This window comes from Aquarana catesbeiana, linkage group LG07 (genome assembly GCF_042186555.1).
Source record: "Aquarana catesbeiana isolate 2022-GZ linkage group LG07, ASM4218655v1, whole genome shotgun sequence".
NCBI classification, from domain to species: Eukaryota; Metazoa; Chordata; class Amphibia; order Anura; family Ranidae; genus Aquarana; species Aquarana catesbeiana.
Window position 1 is genome coordinate 239768187 of NC_133330.1, and position 17454 is coordinate 239785640.

The following is a 17454-nucleotide window of genomic DNA, read 5'->3' on the forward strand; positions in this document are numbered from 1 at the left end:
TTAATAGTTTCACTTTTTTTTTTACCTGTAAAAAAGGTGTGTGCCTTTCCAAATCATGTTCAACCAATTGAATTTCCCACAGGATGACTCCAATTAAGTTGTACAAACATCTCAGCAACAATCAATAGAAATGGGAGGCACCTAAACTCAATTTCAAGTGTTGTTGCAAAGGGTCTGAATATTTATGCCAATCTGATGTTTGTTTTTCCTTTTTCACACATTCGCAAACACTTCTAAAATTCTGTTTCCACTTTGTCATTATGGAGTACTGAGTTTAGATTTATTAAAAAAAAGTGAAAACAACTGAAGTATCAGGCTGCAACATAAAGTTAAAAAAGTGAAGGGGGTATGAATACTTTATGAATAGACTGTACAACAGACCTAGAAGGTAATTGCCTCAGAGGTAATGCCTTTGGACGCAGCAGATTTTATTTATTTTCTTTTTTACTGGAGTTCTGCTTTAAACTCACTTTGTAGCCAAGTTCTTACTTCTGTTGTGCATGTTAAATGTTGTTCTGTCAACAACTAGAAGTAAAGTATGCTATGCTTTGAAGAAACTAAAAAAAAAAAAAACAAAGTGTTTCTACAGACACAATCACCTGACAGCAGATTTGCCACCGTCAGTTACATTTCTCACACTTCATCACAGCAGATGCTATTCTTTTACACAGCTCTTCTAAAAATGTCACTGCTGTCACATAGCTGACAAAGACAAATGGAATTTACAAAAAGTGGCATGGAATACAATCCCTAGTGTCAACCACAAGGGTGATCCGGTCAGCTCTGCACTGGCCTTTGAACACTCAAAGCCAAATAAAACACTACACTTGTTTGAAAAAATTCTGACAGCTTAAAAAGAGTAACTGTACTTCTGTTGAGGGGGAAAAAAAAAAAAAACATTCCCCTCTGGGTGATCTATGTACATTGTGGGGATATTAAACTTTATTGCAGTCCTACCTTTTGTTATGCTGAATGAATAGGTGTTGGTTTGGCTGTCAATGTGGAAAGTGAATCTGTAGGGGAGTGGTTTTATAAAGATCAGTTAGCTGCTGCACCTGCATGGCTCTAAATGAGGAAAGTGGAATGGTCTGCATCCCTTTGTATGCGATTTCCCTTTGGGAGTATCTCACCAAAAATTAGATTTTTGTTGCAGGGGATGGTCAAAATCGAATTTGTATTTTAGTGCAGACTTCTGGGAAAATAAGCAAGCCAATCACACAAAAATGAAATTACATTTTCAGGGGGTGTTCTGTACACAACGCCTACAGGTAGCCATATGGCACTGAATTTTACAGAAAATTACAGAGCTGCAAATAGAATAGAATAGAATAGAATAGGAAAGGTCATCTTTAACCACTTGCCACCTAACTATTTGTATGTCATGTTTTTGATGCTAAATACCGGGGATATGGCTGAAGCTGGATGCCATAATCCCAGTTTTTTTTTTTTTAGTTAGGTGGCCGGCTTTCCGATAAAAAAGATGCCAGCCGCGGATTCGCCGTGAGAGGTGCCCCCTCCCTGATCGTTTGAGCTTACCGGAGCTGCGCAAATACAGTGTGACATAGAATATTGCAACAACTGACATTTTATTCTCTAGGGTCTCTGCTAAAAAATATATACATAAAATGTTTGGTTTTAACTTGTAAGCAACAAAAATGTCAGGAAAAAAAAAACAAAAAAAAAAAAAAACACGAAGGTGTCAAGTGGTAATATATATATATATATATATATATATATATATATATATATATATATATATATATATATATATATATATATATATACACACATACACACACATATATATACACACACACATACATACATATATATATCATTTAAGTTCATTTTTTTTCCCTCATTAAATGTACACATAGCACCCCATATTGACAGAAACACAGAACTGTTGACATTTTTGCAGATTTATTAAAAAAGAAAAACTGAAATATCACATGGTCCTAAGTATTCAGACCCTTTGCTCAGTAATTAGTAGAAGCACCCTTTTGATCTAATACAGCCATGAGTCTTTTTGGGAAGGATGCAACAAGTTTTTCACACCTGGATTTGGGGATCCTCTGCCATTCCTCCTTGCAGGTCCTCTCCATTTGTCAGGTTGGATGGTAAACGTTGGTGGACAGCCATTTTTCGGTCTCTCCAGAGATGCTCAATTGGGTTTAAGTCAGGGCTCTGGCTGGGCCATTCAAGAACAGTCACAGAGTTGTTGTGAAGCCACTTCTTCGTTATTTTAGCTGTGTGCTTAGGGTCATTGTCTTGTTGGAAGGTAAACCTTCGGCCCAGTCTGAGGTCCTGAGCACTCTGGAGAAGGTTTTCATCCGGGATATCCCTGTACTTAGCCGCATTCATCTTTCCCTCAATTGCAACCAGTCGTCCTGTCCCTGCAGCTGAAAAACACCGCCACAGCATGATGCTGCCACCACCATGCTTCACTGTTGGGACTGTATTGGACAGGTGATGAGCAGTGCCTGGTTTTCTCCACACATACCGCTTAGAATTAAGGCCAAAAAGTTCTCTTGGTCTCATCAGACCAGAGAATCTTATTTCTCACCATCTTGGAGTCCTTCATGTGTTTTTTAGCAAACCCCATGCGGGCTTTCATGTGTCTTGCACTGAGGAGAGGCTTCCATTGGGCCACTCTGCCATAAAGCCCTGACTGGTGGAGGGCTGCAGTGATGGTTGACTTTCTACAACTTTCTCCCATCTCCCGAACTGCATCTCTGGAGCTCAGCCACAGTGATCTTTGGGTTCTTCTTTACCTCTCTCACCAAGGCTCTTCTCCCCCGATAGCTCAGTTTGGCCGGACGGCCAGCTCTAGGAAGGGTTATGGTCGTCCCAAACGTCTTCCATTTAAGGGATTATGGAGGCTACTGTGCTCTTAGGAACCTTAAGTGCAGCAGAAATTTTTTTGTAACCTTGGCCAGATCTGTGCCTTGCCACAATTCTGTCTTTGAGCTCTTCAGGCGGTTCCTTTGACCTCATGATTCTCATTTGCTCTGACATGCACTGTGAGCTGTAAGGTCTTATATAGACAGGTGTGTGGCTTTCCTATTCAAGTCCAATCAGTATAATCAAACACAGCTTGACTAAAAATGAAGGTGTAGAACCATCTCAAGGATGAGCAGAAGAAATGGACAGCACCTTAATTAAATATATGATTGTCACAGCAAAGGATCTGAATACTTAGGACCATGTGATATTTCAGTTTTTCTTTTTTAATAAATCTGCAAAAATGTCAATAATTCTGTGTTTTTCTGTCAATATGGGGTGCTGTGTGTACAATAATGAGGAAAAAAACTGAACTTAAATGATTTTAGCAAATGACTGCAATATAACAAAGAGTGAAAAATTCATGGGGGTCTGAATACTTTCCGTCCCTACTGTATATATAGTAATAAATTTTGACTTGATATACAAGTAGCCTCATGTCACGACTGAGTGTAAAATAGAAGGAGAGGCGGCTCTAAGTGTAGCAATACGGTTACATTTAATGAAGGTACAACATTTAGCAACATATTGCTACACTTGGAGGCGCCTCTCTTCTCTTTTAGGCCTCATTCACACGAGGCGGCTCAGCAGAGTCCGCCAGCTCAGCAGGAGATCTCTCAGTTGATCTCCACTGAGCCGGCAGATGACAGGTCCCTCTCTGCTCACTTGAACAGGGAGGGGCCTGTCAGAGCCCCGCTGATTCCTATGGAGGGATCAGACGAAAACGGACAGCATGTCTGTTTTCATCAGATCTCATCCGATAGGACGGATGCGAACGTATCGCCATACGTCTGATTTTAGCGGATCGGATGTCAGCAGACATGGTCACTACTGACATCCGTCGCTCCATAGACCTGCATGGAGCGCCCGTTCAACTGAAAAACTGACAGGCAGACCTAAACGGTCCGTCCGTGTGAAAGGGGCCTTATACTCTGTAGCTCCTGCCGGATTTTAGTTCTAATCCCCTTGTGGAGGCTTTCATTTGCGGATGGACATTTTCTGGTTACACAACTATGATGTTTTTATATGGACTATAAACTGAAGGACCTATGAATAAAATGGTTGTGAAATTAATCATTTGAGTTTCCATTATTACTTATGGGGGGAAAATTTGCTTTGATATACAAGTGCTTTGGATTCCAAGCACGTTTCTGGAACGAATTATGCTCGCAATCCAAGGTTTTACTATAAATAGATAGGAGTATACATACGTGTGTGTGTGTGAGATATATATATATATATATATATATATATATATATATATATATATATATATATATATATATATATATATATATATATATATATATACACATACACACACACACATATACATATATACACACACACATTATATATATATATATATATATATATATATATATATATATATATATATATATATATATATATATATATATATATATATATACACACATACATACATACATACACATACACACACACCCTGTTTCCCCGAAAATAAGACCTAGCATGATTGTCAGTGATGGCTGCAATATAAGCCCTACCCCCCAAATAAGCCCTACCCTGTTTCCCCGAAAATAAGACCTAGGGCTTATTTGGGGGGTAGGGCTTATATTGCAGCCATCACCGACAATCACGCTAGGTCTTATTTTCGGGGAAACAGGAGATATATATATATATATTCAGAAATTACAATCTGCTAACCTGATAAACGCTATATAGTGGAACCTCAGATTACGAGCATAATCCGTTCCAGGAGAATGCTCGTAATCCAAAGTACTCGCATATCAAAGCGAGTTTCCCCATTGAAGTCAATGGAAACGAAAATAATTTGTTCCACATTGACGTCAATGTCATGCAATACCGCATGCGGCCAGAGGTGGGGGGAGCCGGAGAGCCTCGGAAACGGCCGGAAAGGCCCGAGGACACCTCAGCTGACCTCAGCAAACCTCGGAAAGACTCCGCTCCCAAGGTTTGCCGAGGTCAGCCGAGCTGTCCTCTGGGCTTTCTGTGCATTCCTGAACGGCACCGATCGGCTCCGGCGCCCCCCCACCTCAGGCCAAACGCGGTACTGCACACGATTTGGCCTGAATCGTGCTCTTTTTGCGAGGCAACACTCGCAACCTGAGTTACGATTTTTAAAAATACAGTGCCCGTATTGCGAAACGCTCGTTAACCGCATTACTCGCAATCCGAGGTTCCACTGTAAATCCAAGTGTACGTAAACCCCAACAATGTAGTACATAGAGCTGCACGATTAATCGTTAAAAGATCGCAATCTCGATTCAACCCCCCTCACAATCTTAAACCTGACATTTCCTTGATTCTATGTGACAAGTGCAGAGCCCCTCAGAGCTGTAAAAAAATAAAAAATAAAAGCCAGCAATCTCTATCAACATTCTGTCGAGCTGGGAGATAGAGGAGAGAAGAGATACAAGTATCTCTCCAACATATGGGATCAAAGGAATGAACGTCTGTGTGTAAATTAGGTCAGTTTAACCACTTGCCGACTGGTTCACGACGTTATACGTCGGCAAAGTGGTTCGTTCCCGCAAATTGCCATATGGGTACGTCTGTACCTTTAAGGGCGATAGCAGGCGTGCGGGGAACGCGATATAAACACACAAATCTCTGTTCTGTCAGGAGAGAAGAGACATCTCATTTGTTCCTATTAAGTAGGAAAAACCATATGTGTCTTCCTCTAGTCAGTCCTATCCCCTCACAGTTAGAACACACACATTTAACCCCTTGATCGCCCCCCTAGTGTTAACCCCTTCACTACCAGTGACATTTTTTTGGGGGGAAAACACACTTCAATGAATAAAAAGACAGCAAAGTTAGCCCAATTTTTTTGTATAACGTGAAAGATGTTACGCTGCGAGAATCGTGATCTTTATTCTAAGCAAAAAAAAAAAAAATAGCGATTCTCATTTTAGCCAAAAGCGTGCAGCTCTAGTACTACTTAGTTTTTTTGGTCCATTAAATATATAAAATTGAAAAAGTTTTTAGTTCAATAAGTGCTGCTCGAGAATTAACTTGCCCATATGGGAAGAAGGATGAGGATGGAGATGGAATGTAGCCACAACAACATGTAAGGCCTGGTAAGCTGATAGAGATACTCCGATTCTACACAACGGGAGCTGATTGGTGGGTACGGCACACTGTCCACCAGCACCCGCCGATTCTCTGGTACACAGGCAGGATGGCAGTCTGCCTATGTAAACAGCGCAGATTGCCATTCTACTATTACAGAATGGCATGGTTCCTGTAAAACAGGAACACTGATCCAGGTCTTCCACTAATAAAATCACCTCCCCCACTACACTGAAACAGACTAGGCACACAGTTAACCCTTTGATCGCCCCCAATGTTAACCCCTTTCCTGTCAGTGTCATTAGTACTGTGACAGTGCATATCAATGTATTCGGGTCACTGGTCCCCAAAGTGTCCGATTTGTCCACCGCAATATCGCAGTCCCACTATAAGTTACTGATAGTCTCTCTCTCAAAACTTTTGCACAAACCAATCAATATACACTAATTGGATTTTTTTTTTTTTTTTTTTTACCAAAAATATGTAGCAGAATACATATTGGCCTAAATTGAAGGAATTTGATTATTTACTTTTTTATTGGATATGTTTTATAGCAGAAAGTAAAAAAAGTGTTTTTTTTCCCCAACCTAAATTATATTTGGGTACAGTGTCATACAACCACGCAATTGTCAGTTAAAGGAACACAGTGCCGTATCGCAAAAAAATGGCCTGGTCATGAAAAGGGGTAAATCTTCTGGAGATCAAGTGGAAGAAAAAAAAAAATTCCAATAAGTGTATACCGATTGGTTTGCATGAAAGTTATAGCACCTATGGAATATACAACTATGGTATATACAACAGGTAAAATAAGTATTGAACATTTTTCTAGGTAAATATAATTTCTAAAAGGTGCTATTGACATGAAATTTTCAGCACATGTCTAACAACCATGCAATCCATACATACAAAAAAACTAAAACAAATACGTTCAGAAATTAAGTTATGTGTAATAAAATTGAATGACACAGGGACAAAAGTATTGAACACACTAACTGAAATGTATTTAATACTTTATCCAAAATCCTTTGTTGGTAATGACAGCTTGAAGGTTCCACGAGCCTCTTCTATGAACTCTGATCTTTAGTTCATTCCATAGATTTTCTATTGGATTCAAGTCAGGTGATTGGCTGTGTCATTCTAGCAGTTTTATTTTCTTTGAAACCAATTGCGTATACTTGGCTTTGTGTTTGGGGTCATTGTCTTGCTGAAATGTCCACCCTCATTTAATCTTCATCCTGGTAGATGGCAGCAGATTTTTTATTAAGAATGTCTTGGTACATTTTTCCATTCATCCTTCCTTCAAAGATATGAAGTTTGCCAGTACCGGATGCAGAAAAACAGCCCCAAACCATGAGGTTTCCACCTCCAAACCTCACTGTTGGTATGGTGTTTTGTGGGGTGATGTGCAGTGCCATTTGACCTCCAAAACATGGTGTGTATCAATTATGGCATCCAAAGAGTTCAATTTTGGTCTCATCTGACCCAACTATATTCTCCCCGTATTTTACAGGCTTGTCTAAATGTTGTGCAAACTGTAAACTAACTTCAACATGCTTTATCTTCAGCAATGGAGTCTTGCGTGGTGAGTGTGCACACAGTACATGGTGGATGAGTGCATTACTTATGGTTGTCTTTGAAACAATTGTACCTGCTAGTTCCAAATCTTTCTGAAGCTCTCCACAAGTGGTCCTTGGCTCTTGGGCTCGTCTGATAATTCTTTTCACTCTGTCAGAAATCTTGCAAGGAGCACCTGGTTGTGCCTGGTTTATGGTGAAATTATGCGCTTTCCACTTCTGGATTATGGCCCCAACAGTGCTCACTGGAACATTCAGAAGTTTAGAAATCCTTCTGTAACCAATGCCATTGGCAAGTTTTGCAACAATAAGGTTGTAAAGGTCTCAAGAGAGATCTTTGCCAAGGGGCAGGATTGCTTTTTAATTACTGATAGATTTCAGCTGATGTCTTGGCTTTCCATGCCTTTTTGCACCTCCCTTTCTTCATATGTTCAATACTTTTTCCCTGTGTCATTCCATTTTACTACACATAAAACTCAAAATTTATGAACATTTTACCAGGTTACCGACCTGTAGTGAAAATTTAATGTCAATAGCATCTTTAGAAATATATTTATCAAGAAAAATGGTGACATGTTCAATACTTATTTTACCCACTGTATTCTGGAATTTTTATATACTACTAATGGTGGCGATCAACGACTTCTAATGAGACTGCGGCGGCCAATCTGACAATATGGGGGGGGAACCACAGAGTTTTTTTTTTATTTTGAGGGCCTTGTATGCATTTTGGGGGCGGGGGTGGAGGAGGAGGAGATGCCCCTTGCCGTTTTTGTGTATTTATTTTTTATTGCTGGCATTCACAAGTCGTATTTGTATTATGCAGGTGTAACTTTCATGAGAATTTTGAGGGTTTACATTGAAATCTATGGACCTCAAGTCGCATGAAAGTCGGACCAAAAGTAGTGCAGGATCAGGTCAACAGTTACTCACAGATTGCAGCATCAACCCAAGTGTCAATCCAAAACAGCACAGCTGGATAGGTCTGCATGTGTCCTGAGTTGCTCCCTTGGCAGTGTGATGGGTTGAAGCCTGCACACTACAAACATTACACCATCTGGTGTCTCCCACGGATGCCTTTTTCCCCAGGGATAGACTCCGTACAACAGGGACTGTCCTCAAAAAGTGGGGATGAATAGCAACCTTATCCTAGAACCTGTATATCCACAACAACTTAAGATCACCTTTGCCTGATCTGAATAATGGGTAAAGTTCATCCAAATTCACAGCACAAGTACCTTGATAAAGAATTTGCAGTAGTCTCTCTTCAGAACATAGACAGCAACTTCTTTCAACCCTTCCAATCCATACATGTCAGCGATAGAGAGAATCTGACTGCAAGAGAAATTAAGATGTAGTTTACTTTAAATCTTTTTGACTGAATTTTCAAGTAACCAAAGAGCTCCCTTAGGCCGGGAGTAAAAAACAGGTCAGGCACCCGAATATCATCTACAGTAGTAATACACCAGGTCATAACAAAAAACAATAAGCGTGGAATCAGAAGAGATTATTTACACGTGGATTGACAAGTATTTAAAGTAGCAGAACATCAACATATAAAAAGCAAAATAAAATCAGTTAACAAAGTGTTCATTAAGGAAGGTAGCATTTAAAGTGGTTGTAAAGTGGAAGGTAAAAAACCTGTGTGCAGCAGCTACCCCAGCCCCCGTAATACTAACCTGAGCCCCCTCACAATCCAGCAATGTCCACTAGAGGCTTGCCTCTCTGGGGACTTGCACTCCTGATCGGCTTTTGGCAGCAGCAACGAACCAACCAGGAAACAGAGGGGCGGGGCCGAGCCTTGACTCCACGTGTGAATGGACACACAAAGCCGCGGGTCGGGAGCAGGCCTGCTTGGGTGCCTCCACAGCAAGCTGCTTGCTGTGGGGGCACCCGACAGGAGGGAGGAGCCAGGAGCGCCAGCGTGGGACCCGAGAAGATGGAGGATCTGGGCTGCTCTATGCAATACCACTGAACAGAGCAGGTAAGTACAACATTTTTGTTATTTTAAAAAAAGAAAAACCAACAAGGCTTTAATATATCAGCCTGATAACTTGATAAGCTCTCCGAGACGGGAAATAGAAGGGTGCGTTGGGGTAGGTTGCTATAAATACATAGATTAGCAGACTGCTAAACTATTCACAGGCAACCTTCTGCATGTTTGAGGTGGGGGTGTGTGCCTTTCCCCCAATCAGCTGTCTCACAGTGTATAGCAATAATGCACTCCTACAGATGAATGAGGAAGTGAAAAATCTAACAGGACGTGCACATTCTAAACAGTGTATAAAAGTGAAGACAGCAGATATACAAGTAAAACTTATGTAGGGAGATTTGTTTCATCTCTGTGTATCATCTGAGGCTGTTCACTTCACTGGGTATATGTGAGGGTTTACATCCACTTTAACATTGTCACCATAAGAGGTTAAAATCTTGCAAGTGGGGTCTTCAGATTGCATTACCCAGGGGTAGGCAACCTTGGCCCTTCAGCTGTGGTGAAACTACAATACCCATCATGCCTTTGCCTCTAGGAGTCATGCCTGTGATTGTCAGGGTCTTGCCATGTCTCATGGAACTTGTAGTTTCAAAACAGCTGGAGGGCTGAGGTTGCCTACCCTTGCACTACACCCTTTCAAGGTATCAAAGCCATGGCTGGTGAGGTTTGTCCAATGTTGACTGGGTATTGGTGAGGGTACACAAAAAAAAAAAAAAAAAAAAAAAAAAAAAAAAAAGTTTATCGTTGACCATTATCCAATTCAGTTTATGTTTAACATAGTCAAACGAGATTGTCGACTGGTTACAACATCTAGCTATAGCTATTGGCTAGGGGTGGAGCAAGTACCTGGTTTCGACAAGTACCCGCTCACACTTCTTCTCGTATCATCTAGGCCAGTGGTTCTCAACTCCTGCCCTCAGGACCCACTAACAGGCCAGATTTTAAGTATTACCTTGGGGAGATGCAGACTAGAATACTGCAATGACTGAGCAGCAAATGATATCACCTGTGATGTATTTCAGTTATCTTGCAAACCTGGCCTGTTAGTGGGTCCTGAGGACAAGAGTTGAGAACCACTGGTCTAGGCGATCTGAACAGAAATCCCCTCCCCCCCTCCACATCACAGGTCCCAGAAGACTGTGGGACCATTCACAAAGTGCAGCATGCGCAGTGAGCAGCTGGCTGTGAATCCACAAGGAGTCACGGCCGGCTGCCCAGAGTTAAGATGCCGGGGACCAAAGATGGTGGGGGGGGGGGGGGGGGTGGATTGGGAGAAACGGACCGGATGAGGACTCCTGGACATTGGATTCCTGGATAGGGGAGTGTCTGCTTATTAAAAGTCAACAGCTACAGTTGTTGTAAATGCTGACTTTTAATTTTCACATACCTGAACTAAGCGCCTCTTTAAAATTGGCTTATTCCATGCTTCTCCTAAACCTTGATCACTGTATTACAGAAGAAATTAGATTTCCCTTTCTGGAAAGGCATAAATAAAGCCCTACGGTACTTTGCTGAATACAATGGAGATGTTAAATAAAACAAAATATTTCAGATTGAAAGCCCCGGTTAGTACCAATACAGATCAAGTAACATATATGCTTCAATTTCACAACATGACAATTTCCATAAAATAAAGTAATGAAAAAAAAAATAAGTTATTATACAGCAATATTCCATAAGAGGTCAGCTCAATCCACAACAAGCTAATATTTTTGTGAACTAAAAGTAAAATGACAAAAGCAGGCAGTAAAAGCCTCATTTATCAATGAGTCTCTAATAAGAACTGTCTGCATTGCCCCACAGCAAAAATCAGACCTAAACATCCATTCTCCAACTGTCCTTTTCTAGGGCATGTTTGAATGCGATTAAAGGCTACAGGGCGCAATGTTCCTTGTCCAAGTCTTTCCACAGATGTCTGTCACTGCAGTCCTGAAATAAGCAATTCAGATGCCCTAGTTGTCCTAGAAACAAGAATATAAAAATGACTCACCCAGCCTCAGTGCTTTTGGGAAGATCTAGTATTCCTCCATATATGAAATGCATGAGGACCATCATATCTGCTTGTTTCACACTGAAGAATAAAAACGTTTAGAATATTAAAAGTTTGAACTGCAGGCTGTTAATAAAAAAAAAAAAAAATCAATGAATGCAGGTATTTAATAAAAATCAATCATTCATGTATCACATGCAGCTAGTACATATACCTGAATGTGCCTTGATTACAGCCTCCGGTATTCCCCTGCACAACAAACAGAGGGAGAGACAGTACTTGGGGCCAATCAGCAGACATATGTGCTGCCAAGGAGCATGCCAACAAAAAGGAATGAGCAGAGGAATGACCTCCGCAGTCTGTAGCTAGTCCTTCACTGTCCAATCACAGGCTGACGCTTTACTGCAGAAAGTCAGGTCACAAGCCTGGCTGTACAGTTAGAGCTATTATAGTATCTCTATTTAATAAAATAAGTAAAAAATGAAAGTTATGCCAAAATTGCTTTTATAAAGGCTACAAAATACACTGTACATTTTCTAAAATGTATGCAAAGTATTGCAAAATAATTTTAGAGTGAACTTACTTATGAATCTGAATGAGGTCTTGTGAGGTCTCAACCCAACATCCACTCAGCATAGCAGCAAAATAACTGGACCTAGCACACAGGATAGCCCTGGGGATATTTAGAACAAAAAAGCCATGATGTACAGGATTACTTTTTCTTTTTGCAGATGGAACTCCTTGTGAGAATTTTCACATCATTCATACTAGCCAAGTAGGTGAAATGGAGGCCATTAGTCCACTTCATTGTAAAACAAGTTAAAAAAAATAAAAAGTCCTAAAGTTTAAAAGTAAACAAACACCGTGCAGTCCAATGGGCATTCCTACCACCCAGCTAGCTTTACAGCAAACCATATTTTATAAAATGCTGCACGCCTTCACACCCCCTGGTACAGTTCCCCCACCAATGATAGCACAACTGAAATGTAAAAAAAAAAGAAATAAAATAAATAAGGAGGGGGGGCAAGGGAACAGATCCAGAATGTTGTTAGCCACGATCCTACTTCCTGGTAGAGGATAGCCAAGTTTGGTCTCCATGTAGCCACCCTCTCTTGCTCATCCTGAGCTGGACTATGGGAATTGTAGTGTGCATATAGCAGTGCACATGACCACAACTAACGTGCCTGCTTGTTTGTTTCAAACAAACATGAAGAGGGAAAGGAGAGGTCTGGGAGCTTAATGAGGACATCACCTATGCTGAATAACCTATTTTTAGCCTGCTCTGGTCATGTGATCTCATGTCAGTTAGCTGTGACTGTAGGGGAGAGTACTCTACAGTGATGGACAGGAGTGGTGGCATCACCCATGGGCTCCCATGTCTCTGCAGTCGTGGAGCACTCTCTACTCTCCCCTGCAGCCACCACTGGCTGACACAGGGAAGCTAAATCATGTAACCAGAGCAGACTGAAAATAGGTATATTCATTTTTTTTTTTTTTTTTTTAAAAAGGAGGTTGAATTCATTTTTAACCCATGTCTCTATGCTTTATTTTGCTGAGAAATCACTTTCAAAACCACCCCTAGCATTTCTGGCTGTGACCACCTTGAGTCAGGGCAGATGATTCATATAGCATTTACTCCCTGGAAGCCATCTGCCATTAGCACTCGCATTGAGGTAGGAGGGTGTGCTCCTGTGTATATCACACTCAATCATGTCAATAAACACACATACACATGTATCCCTGTCCCTTAGGACGTCTTGTGACAAAACGCGTTGGGGCAGAGCTACAGACACTGACGTCATCCCGCATAGGAGCTGGATTTTCACCCAGTGTGCTTGTGGGACCGGCTGGAACATGCCATTAAGCAGTTATACCTGAGTGCCAGGAATAGGTATGGAAAACATGGGAGTTTGATTTTCTTACGTTTTAAGGTGGTTTTAAATAAAAGGGATTTTCTACTATGGTGTCCCTCTTGTGTGTGATGTAAAAGAAAAACGTAAGCACTGTGGAGTCAATTCGAGATTGGTATGTGCATGAAAACCCCTTTTGTGTGTGTGTGTGTGGGGGGGGGGGGGGGGGGGGGGGGGGGGGTTAGAGCACAATTTGACCGACTAACAATAAGGGGTCAAAATATCTGGTGAGTGTGTGTGTAAATATTATATATATATATATATATATATATATATATATATATATATATATATATATATATATATATATATATAAAAAATAGATAGATATAAACTTTTTATTGTGGGCTACAGACATCATATTTGAAGAAAAGCACTAATGTGGAAGACTGGATTTTTTAGGGGGGCATTTATGGGGTTGATTTGCCACATGAGAGACTGAGTAGTGGATTATGTACACAAGTAAATATGATACACTTTCCAATCCATTTACTAATGCTAGCAGCATTACGATTAAAAAAAAAAGTGCATGTGTATCGATAATTTTTGGAGGAGGAGGATATCTGTTAGTGTCACTTTAAGAGGAATACAGCAGAAAAAAAAAATTCTCATTCATCATTTCTGTATTTTAAATTGATCGTCTTTATATAGTTTCCTGTTCTGGTGTCTGTTCCATTATTATTTATACTAAGAAGTAGGTCCTTTTAACAGATTGCCTAAAATAAATGCATAAAATTATAAAACTAAAAAAACACAACTACGTTGTACAGAGTTTTACATGTTTTGGTGTGGAAACTAGAAAAAGAACCATCCCACAGGAATGCCTAATTTTATTCAAACAGTGGCACAGCTTTTAACATGTTCAAAAAAAAAAAAATAAGTTAGCTAAAGACGGAGGTGTTCCTTGTGGTAAATCTTGGTGGAGTGCAGAATGAAGCTATTATACACTAAAAACAAGTTAGATACACACACACACACACACACCAGTATTCTCATGAAGGTATAAATAAAGAAATTAAAAACCCTGTAGCTACTGACTTTTACTAAACACGCACTTACTTGTCCCACGATCCAGCAGTCATTCACCCCAGCAGTTTTCTCCCCCTCTCCTCCCTTGGCAGGGCCGGCATCTCTACTATGGGCACACAGCTGGGTGCCCACTGCATATGAGCGAGCGGCGCTGCGCTCTAACTGGTCCCGAAGTCTTGTAGGACCTGTCATGTGTCCCAGAAGACTTCAGGAAGGAGAACTTATATTATGGTCACCTTAGGCGATCGGAAGCAGAAGTGGCGAATGAGTACCTGTCAAAATCAGGTACCCGCTCCCCCTCCCTCCTCCCCAAAAGCTCAGTTTCACAAACAGAAGCCAGGGAGCAGGCCTTAAAGTGGAAATTCCACTTTTGGGTGGAACTCCACTTTAGATGAAGTTCAGCGGCACTTAAACCAGAAGACTGAGGGTTGGCCAATTAAATGTAGGGTGTCATGGCCCCATCCCCTAAGCATGGCACACAGCACTCAATCTAATTATACAGAAAATGTCATCACATCAACACTGCTCTCAGCATCATTCCACTGTTTGGTGAAGACGATGAGGAAGATCCGGTTGGGTTGAATTCCTTATAGTAGAACTAAGGTCAAAACTTTTATTTTGGATTGAGCAAGGGAGGGCGATCACCCTTGTCAGATTTTTTTTTTTCCTTTTTTCGCCATCTGTCAGTTTGATTTTTTTTTCACTTCCTGTCCCCATAGCCAAACAGGAAGTGAGAGGAAACGTGCAAATTAAGGGAATTTCTTGTGGCCCCCCAGGTCACCAGAACTAGTGACCCCATTGGAAGATTTCCCCTATTACTTTTCTGGGGACAACTCAAATGTGGGGATTTTCTTTTACATTCAATGATAATGGTAAACAAGACAGAGGGTGAACATCCTTAACGGGGTAGAGGCAGAAATAAAAACCTGACAGGTGTTCTAATCCATCTCCACTATATCAAAAAAAAGGAAGGTTTTGCTTAGTTTTAGTTGAAAAAGTGTGATGATATATTTTAAACTGTTCTACCTGAAATTTCCAATTAACATTTACATCCAAACATTAAAATAGCAGGATAAAAAAAAAGTGCATATTGTTTTCTTCCTATTAGACCCCTTCCACACTGGGTGGGCTCCATTGAAGTTCACCTGCTCAGCAGGGAATCTGTCCACTGATCAGGTGGATAGCTGATCCACGTCCGCTCTGCTTATGCAGATCAAACACAGACAAAGCCCGCTCTCCTCTATGGGCAGTCGGATGTAAAAATGGAACACTTGTCCATTTACACCCGACTGCCATCCGATTCGCCAGATGATTAGGGAACAGATCCCCATCCATCTGTTTTTAGCGGATAGGATCGAATGTCAGCGTGTGTCAAAGGACACAAGTCAATTGACACCCACCACTCCATAGGAGGAGAATGGAGGAACCAATCGGGTCCACCTTAAAAACTGACAGGCGGACCCCCAAATCGGCCTGCCCACGTGAAAGGGCCCTAAAAGTAATTTGGTAGCAATATAATCAAAGTGACACTTATTCCAATTATATTCACTGGATGCATTTTAAAATATTATTATCTTAAGCACCTAAATTTTGCCAATATACAGACTTGCTATAATCTCAGATACAGCATATAGAATGGAACAAAGAGAGCACTACTCCAAAGCTCGGCAAATGTTTGTTGAACAGGCGGGACAACAAGTGAAGTGAAAACAAAACAGGATTCTTTAATCCACACAAATATAGCTGTAGGAACCCCACCACCCACTTGCCCCACCAACCTTAAAGTGTAACTAAAAGGCAAAACTCTGTCTTCCCGGAGTGAAGAGCAGTGACTGTCAAGTCATTGACCTCTGCTTTGCCCCCCCCCCCCCCCACCCCCAGTTCTTACAGGAATGCCGGGCAGTAGAGGGGACAGGCACAACTGGGAAGCACAGGCAGCTGTGAATCAGATAGCTGGGTGGACCCTGGAATCCGACAATATGGTCTGGATCTCTCCAGAGCCTGGAGGGACTCTGACGTCAGCTGACAATGGACTTTAGCTGTCGGCTAATTCTGGGTGATAGGAGAGTAAAAGTAAATGCCCTCCAGCAACCCAGAATAGAAGTATGGCCAACAATCTCACCAATGTGCTGTTACGCTTTCATTGTCCAGTCATTAGGCTGAGGGACGTTTGATCAAACTGTATTGTCTAAAGGCCGGCCATAGACGGATCGATTTTCTTCCCTGCAGCCACAGGATTTCCCCATCAATACAGCCAGTTTTGATGGTGAAATCCCTCCCACAGAGCCATTGTGTTCTCCCAGTTTGGGAGCGCGAGAAGCTATCCCCGCTGGGAGAATGATAATTGCTATAATAGCCTCTAGCAATAAATCACATGTAAAATCTGACAGGCTGGTTGTACCCAAGTTAATGATCCATCATGTAGATTCATCCTGCCCATACATGGTTTAAATCTTTGAGATTCAAACTGTCTATGGCTGTCTTAACTGCCTTGAAGGTCAGACACTTGACTATGACATGGGTGCCTGGATAACAATCCATTTATCTAGCTAGAATTGTATATTTTTCTGACAGGCAAGACTGTACACATACACGCATGCATTTCAACTTTATATTTAGCTGGTTGCCTAGAGTTCAACTGACAGTTAAGGTGTGCTTCCAAACAGCAAGGTGCACAATGTGACACCCCCCCCATATTACCTGTGTACATGGAAACATTTGTCTTCTATCTGTATAATGACATCAGTGCAATGAGAACTTTTGTATAAAGACAGCATGTCCTTGCCAAGATCTGATGGTGGTTCAATGTTGTAGCCCTCTAAAAACAGGAAACAATATAATGCAGAATATGTAAATTGTGCGCTTGCAATTGCACAA

General features: G+C 41.1%; 1 protein-coding gene across 2 annotated transcripts in view; it reads right to left on the reverse strand.

The window, feature by feature from the left end:
- Positions 1-17454, reverse strand: part of BTBD8 (BTB domain containing 8) — a 159775-nt gene that overhangs the window by 101866 nt on the left and 40455 nt on the right. Inside the window, exons 5-8 of one of the 2 annotated variants that reach the window (XM_073593149.1) lie at positions 17278-17395; positions 12222-12311; positions 11639-11719; positions 8894-8990 (exon numbers count right to left, since the gene is read on the reverse strand). In XM_073593149.1, the coding sequence (XP_073449250.1) occupies positions 8894-8990; positions 11639-11719; positions 12222-12311; positions 17278-17395 (386 nt within the window). Of the gene's footprint in view, positions 1-8893; positions 8991-11638; positions 11720-11852; positions 11875-12221; positions 12312-17277; positions 17396-17454 lie in introns of those variants that run through there. The other variant, XM_073593150.1, reaches the window with a different exon arrangement.